Here is a 13,977-nt window from a genome sequence, read left to right as displayed (position 1 = left end):
AAATAAGCGACACAGACGGAAGTGGCCGGTAATGCGTCAGGCCTCCGAACTGAAGATTGACAAATACGATTCAGTATATATAAGAATCTAAACAATGAGTAAATGTGACAATTTGATGACATCAAATGAATTGAGTGAAAGATTCACAGGTATTAGGTAATTAGATTAACTCAATGAGTCTTTGATGGCCAAGACATGAAAGGCATATAATTACGCAATGTTGTTTCAAGAGATTAGCAGTTCTTGGGAGAAACATCTGTCTGATTTGTAATAACAACTAAATAAAGAGTCTGCCGAGTGTCAATGGCTAATTCACTTTGTAAACATTAAATTCTAAGAATATATGACAAAATAAATGTTGTATTTGAAAAGTAAAGTCCGAAATAAAGATAATTATAGAACAGTCAATTTTGCACTGTGATAATAGTAATCGTGTAGGAGCGGTTTCACAAGTCCAATTTTAAATAAATAGAAAATTTGTAAGGTTAATAACATATTGCGTTAAATTCGAACAATCATCTCTCTCTCTCTCTCTCTCTCTCTCTCTCTCTCTCTCTCTCTCTCTCTCTCTCTCTCTCTCTCTCTCTCTCTCTCTCTCTCTCTCTCTGTGTATTAATCCATATTGCGATAGTTAGAGCATTGTTGTGCCTGACCATTCCATGATGAATGAATTTAAATTTAAGCCTAAGTCCCTTCCTGAGCAAACATCACTCCGATTAACATTTGTCAGTATTGGCCTTGTGTATCAAAGAATTGAGACATTTTGTACTAGAAAAAAATCTATAAAAAGAATACGTCAATCCACTATTTAATTTTTAGTCGTTGTCGTCCCAGCTATAGTAAATTTGAAAATAATACAATCCATGTAATGAACTTGACTGATATTTGTACACAGATTAATATACTTAACGCGAAATAAAAAGATTTTAAACAATATTTTAAAATTCGAAGAAAAATGCCGATTCTTTGCCAAGACAACGAATTCTTTTATGAAAAAATATCGGTAGGCTATCTAAAGCCTGTCGCCTCCACCTAAATAAACGTAAATATCATCGAAGACTTTTACGATCAGCTGTTTTATTGTTGAACACGTATGCTCTCTGATTAATCCCCTAGTGCGATCTGACTTTCTAACTGAGAAACCAATTCAGAGAATCTATTGTTTAAAATGCGTACATTTTGTAAGCCTTTAATCATTGCTAACATAAAGGTTTTCAATTTTTAAATATGCTATTTTTTTTTACATAAATCATATGATTGAAAAAAAAAAACCCCAAACAAATTCTTTATATCTAAAAATCTCCTTTTTACCGAGGTACCAAACAAAGAAATGGCGAAAACGATGAAAGGTTATTCAGTTTTTTCCTGTAACATTTATATTCATTTTTTCTTCGTTCTTCGTTTCTTTCCTTTTATAACAAATCTAATAACAAAACTATATAAGTTTTCTTTCATCATAAAGCATTCGAAACCATGCGTAGGCGTAACACCAACTTACACAGCTAAATTTAAAAAGAAATATGACTCCACCTTCTCATCACTCACGTAGAGTCATTGAACAGATTAATTTGGATTGCACAAGGAAATAAAAGGTGCCATTCTTTATAGAAGCTGAGTTAGAAAAAAACACAGAGAAGAGCTACATGTATGCGTTAAGTTGCAGGTAGATTGTGTTTTCAGAGAAGAAGCTCAGTATACTGTCAATATTGTCTTTTACAAAAAATTGAATTCTTTAAAATCAAAATCAAAATCTGTACATGACAATTAAATTTTGATTTTAAAGAATCTAATTATTGTAAAGGACAATATACCATTGATGCAAAACTATACATACATTGTTTGAAATTGTCATATAATTTATAATTTTTATGTATGTAAGAAAGTAATTAAATAATTGTTAATAAATATAAATATTAATTATAAATTAAATAAATCAATAAATAAATAATTAAATATAAATAATAATTATAGTGACATATTGTGCATTATAAATATTGAAACTTTCACTGTAAATAAAATGAACATTTAAACTAAGCTGCACCCGGTCCATTGGACTTAAAAGTATCTTTTTTCGTAAAAATTGTATAAATTTACACATGGGGAAGATTTTTTCTATGGTTAAAGAATGTATGTAAAAATTTGGCAAATTTTATCTGGTAATATTGTTTTAAATGATCATTATATCATTCTATCAAAACCTATTTTCCTTACATCATCATAAACTTGACAGTCTAATAAGATGTATTTTTCACACAATATACGGGGTTGAATAAAAACAGAGTATTTACATAATCAAAAATGAATTAAAAGATTTATATGAATTAATGAAGACGCTCTGTTGAAAGGTAAAAGCCACTTGTCTGATGAAAGAGACTTGGGTGCGAAAGAAGAGTTTTCTGGGAGTTTGTGGGCAGGTTTGATACAACTGTCCGGAAAAATCGTCCGGATAAACCTTTTATACATACATGTATGTACTTGATTAAAGTGTATGACGTCGCGCACGGTGTTGGTGTTAATTTCGGTAACGTAAAAAAACGTCAAAAACGTCATTTTCACTAGTCATTATCATAACGTAATGATACATTTCATTAACCACAACATACAAATAAATTAAAAAATAAGACCTTTAAATAGATTTTTTTCCACATGTAAGAGATTTTATATTTCAAAACTGTTATATAAATAAATTTTTGAAAGAAATATCAATGTTCAAAAGCATGTGATTCGCTCACAGCTTTCAATTCTTATTCCTAAATTCTTAAATGAACTTCCTCTGAAATTAGTCATATATATTATAAAGAATAGCTCTTGATTCAAAAATGATATACAAAACTCCTTCATTCCTGAGTCTGTTCTACCCTTCTATGTTTCCTTTTTTCTTTATTAATGTTAATTCGTAGTGTAGCAGTCAAAGATCCCGTTGAAATAATCAAAATACATGTTCATCGTCACATTACGTTTAACGTCATTGCGTCATTTTACATGTATTCTTACGACTATATCTTAATCGTAAAAATAAATTAATTCGACCGGTTAAGTTCAGATATTTATCATCAATTATGTCTTTAAGTTATTATTCCTATATTTTATTATTATTATTTTTATACTTTGGTACCTTCTTCACAAAATAATTTGTAGTTATTTATAATTTTCTCTAGAACTGTTTTTATGAAGAAAAACACCCGCACACATACTGCATGCCGTAACGTTTAAGTCCTTGCGTCATTTTACGTACCCGTGACATATAATGTTGACATCATTTTTTTCCTAAAAATCAATTATTTTTTTTCGCAATGCTTGTATATTTGGCATCAAATTGTTTGGGAGAAAAAGCACATTTCTAACTGCGATTCATTTTTGTGAATTTTCTGCGCGACTTTTTAATAGAAGTGTCTAAGTTACTTTCTCTTTCATTGCTTATGTAGTTTAATTTGTTTTTATGAAAGTGTGACATTTCATGTTGACATTCTAAAATGTTTCTATTAAGAAAATTTGCGGACACATTTGCTTCTTTTTAATGGCTATACAACCTATGAAAATGCACATTCTAAAATGATTTCTATTATTATGAAATATAGCCAACATTTTTTTTAATGGGCATGATACTTGTGATCGCCATGCTACGCATAACGTTCGACTGTGAAATGTATCTCTTGTGACACGTGTCTTGAATAAACTCCAGCATATAACGAATTTTTGTTATCATTGAAATTAAATTATTATAAAATATATATTACGAAAATTTTACACAGAAACAATTTCTCTTTATTAAAAAAGTCATATATTTTAAAAAAAGCTTCAATAGATCATTGCAAGTTCCTGAATCACAATTCATATTTTGGCAATTATCTCATCTTGCCCTGGCCATTTTCGAGGATTTTTTACGCATCTACAACTCCATTCTGGGAATTCTTTGATCCGGCGTCCATCCCTGGCATTGATTACGTCAAAAACGTTATGACGTATATCTGTTACATTATCAAAATAATTAGTCCACCAAAAATTTCCCTCCCAAAATGAAAGTTCACCGAGATAATGTAGTTTATTTGAGATATGTACCCAAAAAGTGTTACCTATCTACATGCCATTTCTAGAAAAATTTTCAGGTTTTAACACCGATTTATGAAATATAAAAAAAAATTCCTACATTTTATTACATGTTTTGTTGAAGTCCGTATACATTCGAACAGATCGGTATATAAAATTACATATGTTCAAATTTTTGTTTTTAAAAATACTCAAATACTGTGCGCGCACCCTGAAAGGACGTTTTAACACCAACATCGTGCTCGACGTCTATATAATTTCAGATACCCATAAAGCCTTAACATAACTTATTTTTAATCAAGTTAGTTTAACAACTGTTGCACAATTTTGATTGTATTCAAGGTGCTGCGCATCTGCGCGGGAAAACGACAAGTACAATATCCGGTATTTGTTAGTGATAGTCCAAAATACAATTTTAACGTAGGTGGGGTTATTCAAAGCTATTGTTTTAAATAAACAAACAGATTAATCTTTAAAATTTGTGGGAATGTCAGTTGCAATTTTCATACATACAATGTATTTCATAAGTCCTAGCGTACCGTTACACAGAACTTTTATTCTTCTATTCATGAAGGTTAATAACAATAATTAAGCCTTAATGAATAAATAATTTGGTGCCATTGTCCTGTTTTAGAACAATCGCAGAGTTTTGTGCATTCTTCCTTCGTATAGGAACTGTCAAGGTTAGGATTTCACCCATCAAATGATGACTGAGTCGTTGTGCGAACGAAGGGTATCAAATAGATATATGTACCGGTATCTCATTTAGAATCAGAGAGAAAATATGCTTTTATGCCGTTAGAAGTCATTATCAATTAATAACTCGTGGCAACATCTATACACAAAGTATATTATATCATACCGGTATTATATTAAGTGTACTCTGAGAGATACCTGATTAGTCTACAGTATATATCAACGTTTGTGAAGTACATGTACATATGTACGTTCAAAATGAAGGTCGTGATATAAGTACTTTCTGAATTGCTAATCTCTCGATGGTGACAGAGGATAGCTTTTACCTGTCCAAGGATAGATCAAGCAGACAGTGAGCATATATGTACCATGGACTATTTTTAGGAGTGATTTTCAAAAATGCTAAAATTTGTTTGCATGGTCCTGGCTTTTGAGAATTGTTCGGACATTTCAGAATAAAGACTGCACAATTTGAAGTTGTATTTGGAACGATATTAACAGATTGGTGGTTGGGGAGAGTTTCGCCAAAAAAATTACGTAACCCATTTCCAACGATATCCTTTAATATCTTTTTCATAATGTTAAAAAGTAATCACCAATTCATATGTTCCTGGTAGTAATGCAAAATTTTGTACATGTTATAAGATACAACACAACTTGTAGTTTTCGCGGAAAGCAAACAAGGTTGCCGAAATTTTGAAAGGAAACAGAGATTGCATTGAAGGCCCTGGTTGTTCCGATCTTTTATTAGATCGTGTGTACTACTTGTCATATATAGTTCCTTTGTGTTTTTTGTTTTTTAAAATCAGAGGGTTTGAAAATACGGAGGTTTGAGCTAGGTTTTCTACAAAACAAACAAGATTTCTATTTCACGTTGTGACTGTGTGTGTGTGGGGACCAATAAATTCTCATGACAACAGAGGAAAAGGTTTATGGTTGCAAAAACAAAACCCACACTATATTTATTTCGTTTAGAAATTTGAAATCACGCTTCATAGTGCGACAAAAGTAAAAGGTAAAATGTTCAAAAGAATTCATCAAACCAAGTTTTAAAATGTACGCATAATTTTCATTAAACGAAGATTTGTTTTTGTTTTTTTTTGGATTTTTACGATAGATATAGATTTTTTGAAAGTTCAAAAAGTTGATTGAAGTGGATAGATGTGCATGGACAATTATCTGACTTTCAACTTGTACTGGAGTATGCTCGTTTGCTTGCATGTTTAAGCTCGAATTCACTTCCGCCTTTTCATATTTTATTTCGAGTGATCGTCAATTTTATCGAGCATTAAAATTCCCTTTTCTATCCTTTCAATTAGTGATCCGGCTGATGCACATATATTCGTTACCAAAGGCAATCAATATTGAAACTATAAGCTTAAGGCTAGAAATTTAAAAAAGATGAAAGTATTAATTAAATATAAATGGATTACATGATTCTATCAACTTTTCGCTGCTCGACAGAGAGCGATTGGTTTTCGAATTCTTATTAAAAAGGGAGTTTTTAACAAATGTTTATAATGAGTCATTTCATACGTACTAGGTTTTTTTTTTCTTTTTTCACGCACTAAATTCCGAGAATATTCATAAAAACACAGTAAAAAGGGATACTTGTAATATCAATCAATGAATAACGGATATGTATTAGCAATAAACAAAATTCTTTAAATTAACGGGTATCTCAATTTGTAAATTGAAATGCAAAACAAAATGAGCAACTGCCAGAGGGGGTTGGGTGTCAATGAACATCCGACACCCTCTTCTCACCACCCACTGTCTCTCCTGAACTGATGGATGCCCGTCAGATACGGGGGTGCAGGGCATACCCCCAAGGCCCTCGTGTCATCAGTAGTGGAGTTGTTATTCTCTGGTACCGATGGTATCGAATGGAGACCGGTATGTACCGAACCGTCCGATCTCTGTCCAGTTGTTGCACCTTCATGAACTGAAATCATTGGATCGTTAAGGTCCGTAAATTTCGATGTTAGCGGAAAAGATGGTTTTAATTCAACGTGCTGTGACGTCACACTGCGAGGCTTACCCTTGTTGGTCAATGAAAATATATTTTCAGGATTCGAGGATGTCTCCTTTACATCGTATTTCACATTATTCGCGTGGTTTGCAGTTGGTGGTGCAGACCTTAAAGACAGGCGGGAAGGCAATTGTTTTTCTTGCAGTAAACCTATACGGGTGTTGGACTTGACCAACTCTTTAGATTCCACAGCTTTATTTTGTCGAGTGTTTGACATTTCGCGTATCAATGAAAGACGGGAAGTCTGAATTTGTTTCTCTTGGGTCGACCTAACGGCAGTAGAGGCTGATTTCATAGAGAGCCGAGAAAGCTGACCCTGTGCGGAATCCAAAGCGGGAGGCGCGGACTTAATGGAGAGATGGGATATTTGTTTCTGTTTCACTGGGGCGGATCTAAGGTCTGATGGTGCCGATTTCATTGATATGAAGGAAGTCTGGTTTTGCTTGGATCCAAACACTTTGACTGGGGGATTTGAGGACAGACCTAACGTTTGGTCCTTTGTTGATCCAAAGGCTGGTGGTGCAGAATTTATAGACATACGGGAAAGCTTGAACCGTTTGTCAGGGACGGATCTAAACACTGGTGGTGCGGAGTTCATAGAGAGATGGGACATCTGTCCTGTTGTAGATTTAAACACTGGAAGTGGGGGCTCTAAGGAGAGGCGCGACGTCTGGTTTTGTTTCTCACTGGTCAGCGGTGTAGATTTCAGAGATGTCTGGGAGGTCAGGAGGTTTCTTTGGCTGGTGCTTGTCGCTCTGTTGACCTTGACTGTTGACAAAGGTCGTAACTTCAAGGAGTGGTTGGAAAGGGATCTGTCAACGTCTTCATTTCTCTTTTCTTGTTTATGTCCCTTGCTGACAACGTCAACATATTTCTGTCCATCACTGTCAGTGTCCGACTTAAAATCAAATTCAATTAAAACATGATTATGGTTTTTCTCCTGTCATGTTGTTAATGTATTAGGGTGGTTTGCAGTGTTAATCAAATTCAATAAACGAAACGATTGTAATTTTAAACAAGTTTTCTTTTTATCCTAATTTTTAAGCAAAACAAAATAAAAAGTATTTCAATAAACGCATGCTCAAAAATACAATAACATAACAACTACATGCACTTAACCATCAAAGAAATCAAACGAATACTTACTCTTGCTTTATAACACCGACAAATTCTGCGGTACAGAAAAATAAAATGTAAATTCCGGGGGGGGGGGGGTTAACTCAAAATGAAATTTATTTTCCGGAAAAGGTTTATAATGTACGGTTACTTACATAATGGCCAGGATAGCCAACAAATGTCCAATGAGAATCCCGACCGCTACGAATGCCATTACGGAACTGTTCTTCGCCGAGTCATCTTGTAGTCGAATATTAATATCCGCTGTTAGGGCCTTGGAGGGGATTAACTGTCCAAGAAACAATACTCACATCTGACAAACGTTATTGTCGTTTATAGAATCACAACGGTTTATCGCGTGTTTGTGAAATAGGAAAGAATCATTCATTACAGTTTGAAAACACGGTAGACGAAGCTGATTCATCGTCTGTGGTACCAAAACAAAAGCAGGTAAAAGAACCAAAGGTTCACGCAAGCAATCATTATTTTTTGAAGGATTTGAAAGATGTAGTCACATAACTTCAACAAAATGTTCAAACAAATTAAGTATAATGCGCGTTAGCGGTTGTGAAAAGTTTGCATCCACTGTTGCATCAGTGGTTATATTTTCATTTTAAGAAGATGGGTGGATAAGGCGTGTAAAATGCCTATACACACACGGATAAGAAACTGAAAAATCAAAATATCCATAAATTTGATATTTTAAAAAAATATATTCAAAACAATATATATTTAACATATAATCGATTTTTAACCTTTAAATATGTTCAATACTTGGAATATGTTGACACAAACAGGCGGGTACATATCAAAACCTCTAAATATTGTCAAGAGTGGGTCTGTGCTCCATATTTTTCTCATTGTCTAAATAAGGTCTAATGGAAAACAAGCCAATTTCAATTAACAAAAAGTGGAGAGATGACCCTTTAAACATTAAAAATATCATTTTGTATCCCAACAATTGAACCTTGTGAAAAACAAGACAAAAGCTGTCAATGTGACAGCAAACCGGGTTTTCATTTATGTGAACTGTATCCATAATCCATGTCAACCCGTATCCAGTGAAATGGAGTACCCTATATGCAATATTTTGCCAAAAAATGACTAAGTTCAAAAGCTGGGTTTTATTTCATAATTTATTGGAAATCAAAATCCTAGCAATATGCACACCTCTAATATAAGTACAATTGATTTGCAAAAGAACAACTTCTTATCTTGAAAACTGTAGGAGGAGTTATCCGTACAATGAGGGTATTCTATATGCAATATTTTGCAAAAAAAAGACTAAGTTCAAAAGCTGCTATTTGTTTTCATAAATTATCAGAAATCAAAATCCTTGCAATATGCACACCTCTGATATACGTACAATTGATCTGCAAAAGAACAATTACTGTAGGAGTTATCTTTACAATGAGGGTACCCTATATGCAATATTTTGCCAAAAAATGACTAAGTTCAAAAGCTGGTATTTTTTTCATAAATTATTGAAAATTAAAATCCTCGCAATATGCACACCTCTGATATATGTACAATTGATCTGCAAAAGAACAACTTCCTATCTTGAAAACTGTAGGAGGAGTTATCCGTACAATGAGGGTACCTTTTTGGCAGAAGCCCGCCATTTTCACCATTTTAATAACCGGATTTTACAGTTGGAAAACCCGGTTAAAAATAAGACAATAATAATTCGTGGCCAAAGTCACACATAGTATTTAACAAGAGGCCCAGGGGCCACATCGCTCACCTGAGCAACAATTGCCTTAATTCTGATCAAATTAGCATTACAGTATCAAAATATCGTGAGAACTAAGTACAGTATATCTTACTTAAAAAAATTCAAAATCTGTCAATTTTTATCCACCTCTTTTCTTTTTTGGAAATACCAAGCCCCTATTATTGTTGTACCTGTAAGAAGATTTTTCTCTATTCCTATATACCCCCCCCCCCTCCATTTCGTGGCCCCACTTTTCTCTAGGGAATCATGGTTTCATCAAACTTAAATCTGCATAACTTTTGCTTTCACACTAAGTACTGAGTTTTGGACCGAAAACTTTCCCAGAATATTTTTAAAGATTTTCTCTATATATACCTATGTAAAAATTCAAACCGCCATCACGGCCCCACCTTACCACTAGGGACTGTGATTTTGCAAACTTGAATTTACACTACCCGAGGATGCCTCTACTCAAGTTTAAGCTTTTCTGGCCAAATAGAATTTAAAAAGAAGATTTTTAAAGATTTTCTCTATATATAAAAATTTATCCATTGTGGACCCGCCCTACCCCCAGGGACCATGATTTGAACAAACTTGAATCTACATTATCTGAGGATGGTTACACGCCAATTTGAGCTTTCTTGGGCAAAAAGTTTTTAAGAGAATTTTTTAAAAAGATTTTCTCTACATATTCCTGTATAAAATTTATCCCCCAATTTTGGCCCCACCCTACCCCCGGGGACCATGATTTGAACAAACCTGAATCTACACTATCTGAGGATGCTTCAACTCAAATTTGAGCTTTCCTGGTCTAATAGTTTTTGAGAAGAAGATTTTTAAAGATTTTCTTTATATTACATGTATATTCCTATGTAAAACTTGATCCCCCTATTGTGGCCCCACCCTACCCACAGGGACCATGATTTGAACAAACTTAAATCTACACTATCTGAGGATGCTTCCACTTTAATTTGAGCTTTCCTGGCCTTATTGTTTTTGAGAAGAAGATTTTTAAAGAATTTCTCTATATATTCATATGTAAAACTTGATCCCCTTATTGTGGCCCCACCCTACGCCCGGGGACCATGATTTGAACAAACTTAAATCTACACTACCTGAGGATGCTTCCATTTTAATTTGAGCTTTCCTGGCCTTATAGTTTTTGAGAAGAAGATTTTTAAAGATTTTCTCTATATATTCTTATGTATAACTTGATCCCCCTCTTGTGGCCACTCCCGACTCCCGGGGACCATGATTTGAACGAATTTGAATCTACACTACCTGAGGATGCCTCCACACAAGTTTAAGCTTTTCAGGCCTAATACCGGTAGTTTTTAAGAAGAAGATTTTTGAAAAATAACAACAAATTTTCAATAATTCTCAATTATCTCCCCTTTAAAGAGGACGTGACCCTTCATTTGAACAAACTTGAATCCCCTTTACCTAGTGGTGCTTTGTGCCAAATTTGGTTGAAATCTGCCCAGTGGTTCTTGAGAAGAAGATGAAAATGTGAAAAGTTTACAACAACGACGACGACGACAACGACAGACAACGGACAAATTGTGATCAGAAAGGCCCACTTGAGCCTTTGGCTCAGGTGAGCTAAATATAGCACAATTTGTTGTGTCTAAAATTGCTCCGTGGTTAGAGCACCAGACCAAAAAAAAGATTACCAGACATAAGCTAACTTTAGAAAACTTGGGTTTTTATGTTGTGGGTTCGAAACCACCAAAATAGAAGGCAATATTTTTTTAATATATGTATATTAAAAACTGAATAAAGTTAGAAATTGTGCATTTGCAAACTCGTATTATAATACATTTGATAAGATTTAATTTAAAAAAATAAATTAAAAATTCTATTTCACTACCAAACCGAATGGGCATTTGTGCTATCTTATCCCCCCCCCCCCATTCTTTATTTGAATTTTCTATCTTGTCTGCATATGATATTTAAATTCAAAGTACTTGTATTTTTAACGATAAGTTCTAGGCAATGGAAGCGGCATTTCAACAGTCACAACCGTTAGATCTTCAAAGTGAGCGCGAGTTTTCATTTAGGCTTACGTTCAACGTACGAGTATGTGAAGCCAAAATAAAATATAAAATTCAAAATTCATTTATTAAACTGTCTGTGTTAAAGATTTTGGAATGCTATAAATTTTCAAACACTTCACAATATAATAACAACAAAAATAGCAAAATATGTACGATTAATGTTCTGTAAACAGATATTGTAGCGACATACTAAGCTGTACATAACCTTAATTGGTAAAATGGCGTTCATTTTTTTATTGGAAAGGAAAACGTATTTAACATTGACGTATGTCTGTCTTTCACAACATGAATAGACAGCTTTTGCTTTCAAGCTTGGTAGAAAAGAACATTGTGAGAAAGGCAAATGCAAAATAAAATGTGTATTAAAATTTATGACACGAAAATCTTGAATATTGTAATGTTGTAAGGCTGAGCAGTGTTTTAAAAAGGTAAGAATGTGTTAAAATGATAGAGTTTACCTTAACAGTTAATTCCCCATAAAGAAATATATTCTTTGCACATAAATATCTCTGAATAAAAAGAGAGAACACGTCAATGACGAAATCTCGCTTACATCAACTTCAACTGCTGACGCTGATATATAGAATGTGTGATTATTTTAAAACCGTCCAAAACCGTTTTGTTACCTTGTTGATACTTCGTTACTTTGATGAAGCATGTTACCTTGTTGACATTCTATGTTACATATTAATGTACATGTTGTTATCTAGTTGACATGCATTTTTTTCTTGTTCATGTTGACAATTTTTGTTACCATTGTTAATTTGTTGATAGAAGTTGTTAAATCTTTGTTACCTTATTGAATTTTTTTTGTTATCTTGTTGCCATGCTTTGTTGCCTGGTTGCCATACTTTGTAACCTTGTTGGCATTCTTTGTTACCTTGTTGACATGCTTTGTTACCTAGTTGACTTTCTTTGGTGCCTAATTGACATGTTTTTGTTATCTTGTTGACATGCTTTGTTGCCTGGTTGCCATACTTTGTAACCTTGTTGGCATTCTTTGTTACCTTGTTGACATGCTTTGTTACCTTGTTGACAAGCTTTGTTACCTAGTTGACTTTCTTTGGTGCCTAATTGACATGTTTTTGTTATCTTGTTGACATGCTTTGTTGCCTGGTTGCTATGCTTTGTAACCTTGTTGACATGCTTTGTAACAAGGTTGGCATGTTTGTTACCTGGTTGACATTCTTTGCTACCTGGTTGAGTCACAGGTTGACATTCTTTGTTATGTTGTTGACATGCTCTGTTACCTTTGATGACATGCTTTGTTACCCTGTTGACATTCTTGTTACGTTGTTGATATGCTCTGTTACCTTTGTTGATATGCTCTGTTACCTTTGTTAACATGCTTTGTTACCTGGTTGACAATTTTTGTCATCTTAATGATGACATTCTTTGTTACCTTGTTTGACATGTTTTGTTACCTCGTTGACATGCTTGGACGTGCGGAGTCTCTGGTGGTTATTCGACTTTCCCTCGTGTTGGTCCACTTGACGCTGTAGTTTATCCTGTTTCCTCTGATGTAACGTTTCTTCGCTGTGCACGACCTTCCTCTCCTCTTTGTCTTTCATCTTTTTGTCTTTTTCAATGAGCAGTCAGATATGTTTACACATGTATTATGATATGTTTACTTACTATAGCAATGACTTTTCAAAAGAGCTGAATAAAAAGATGTGGTAAAAACTATTAAAAGATAGAAATGACAGGTTGATTAACAAATCACTTACTTGCACTAGTTTAGAGGTCACTTACATTTTTTTCTAGTGTCGACCTAATGCCAGGTTACATCGGAATGATTAAATAATGTTACATTTTCAAAATGCCGGTTTTTCCAAAAAAGCAACATCGGAAATACAATGGGGAAACTAAATACAGAACCCAATTACAAATTTTCAGAAGCCGGCATGTTTTTCTATAAAGCCAACTCCTACCAATATTCTGTGTGCTTCAGTACTAAAACAGTGTACAAACCCATAAAAACTACCTTCTTGAATTATCAATCTAAATAAAATTCATCTATAACTGGTAATTAAAAGTTTAATCTGTAAATTTTTTATAACATGATTTTAAACCGAATACTCTTCATATTAATGATAAAAAAAAAAGATTCCAAATAAATCGATCCCTTAAGTTAACATTAATTTAGGGAAGGTATAGGCCTACTGCTTTTAAAACACTATAATATAAAATTCATATTTTTAAAGTAAACGTACACATTTTTTTCTTGTTTTGTTCAAAATTAATATAGTTATTATATATTTCTTTTCTTTTAAATTTCATGTACAAAAATGATTAAGAGAATACTTCGACTCGTG

General features: G+C 33.5%; 1 protein-coding gene across 3 annotated transcripts in view; it reads right to left on the bottom strand.

Moving 5' to 3' along the window:
* Positions 1 to 6,343: 6,343 nt before the first annotated feature.
* LOC105324291 (uncharacterized) overlaps positions 6,344 to 13,977 on the bottom strand; it is a 37,956-nt gene continuing 30,322 nt past the window's right edge. The window contains exons 1-5 of one of the 3 annotated variants that reach the window (XM_066084883.1): positions 13,415 to 13,618; positions 13,087 to 13,241; positions 8,047 to 8,180; positions 7,922 to 7,946; positions 6,344 to 7,673 (exon numbers count right to left, since the gene is read on the bottom strand). In XM_066084883.1, coding sequence (XP_065940955.1) covers positions 6,507 to 7,673; positions 7,922 to 7,946; positions 8,047 to 8,180; positions 13,087 to 13,233 — 1,473 coding nt within the window. In that variant the 5' untranslated portion in view covers positions 13,234 to 13,241; positions 13,415 to 13,618 and the 3' untranslated portion in view covers positions 6,344 to 6,506. Of the gene's footprint in view, positions 7,674 to 7,921; positions 7,947 to 8,046; positions 8,181 to 13,086; positions 13,242 to 13,389; positions 13,619 to 13,977 lie in introns of those variants that run through there. The other 2 variants (XM_066084882.1, XM_066084884.1) reach the window with 2 other exon arrangements.

The sequence above is a fragment of the Magallana gigas genome, chromosome 5 (genome assembly GCF_963853765.1).
Source record: "Magallana gigas chromosome 5, xbMagGiga1.1, whole genome shotgun sequence".
Taxonomy (NCBI): Eukaryota; Metazoa; Mollusca; class Bivalvia; order Ostreida; family Ostreidae; genus Magallana; species Magallana gigas.
This window is presented reverse-complemented; position numbering and strand designations above follow the sequence as displayed.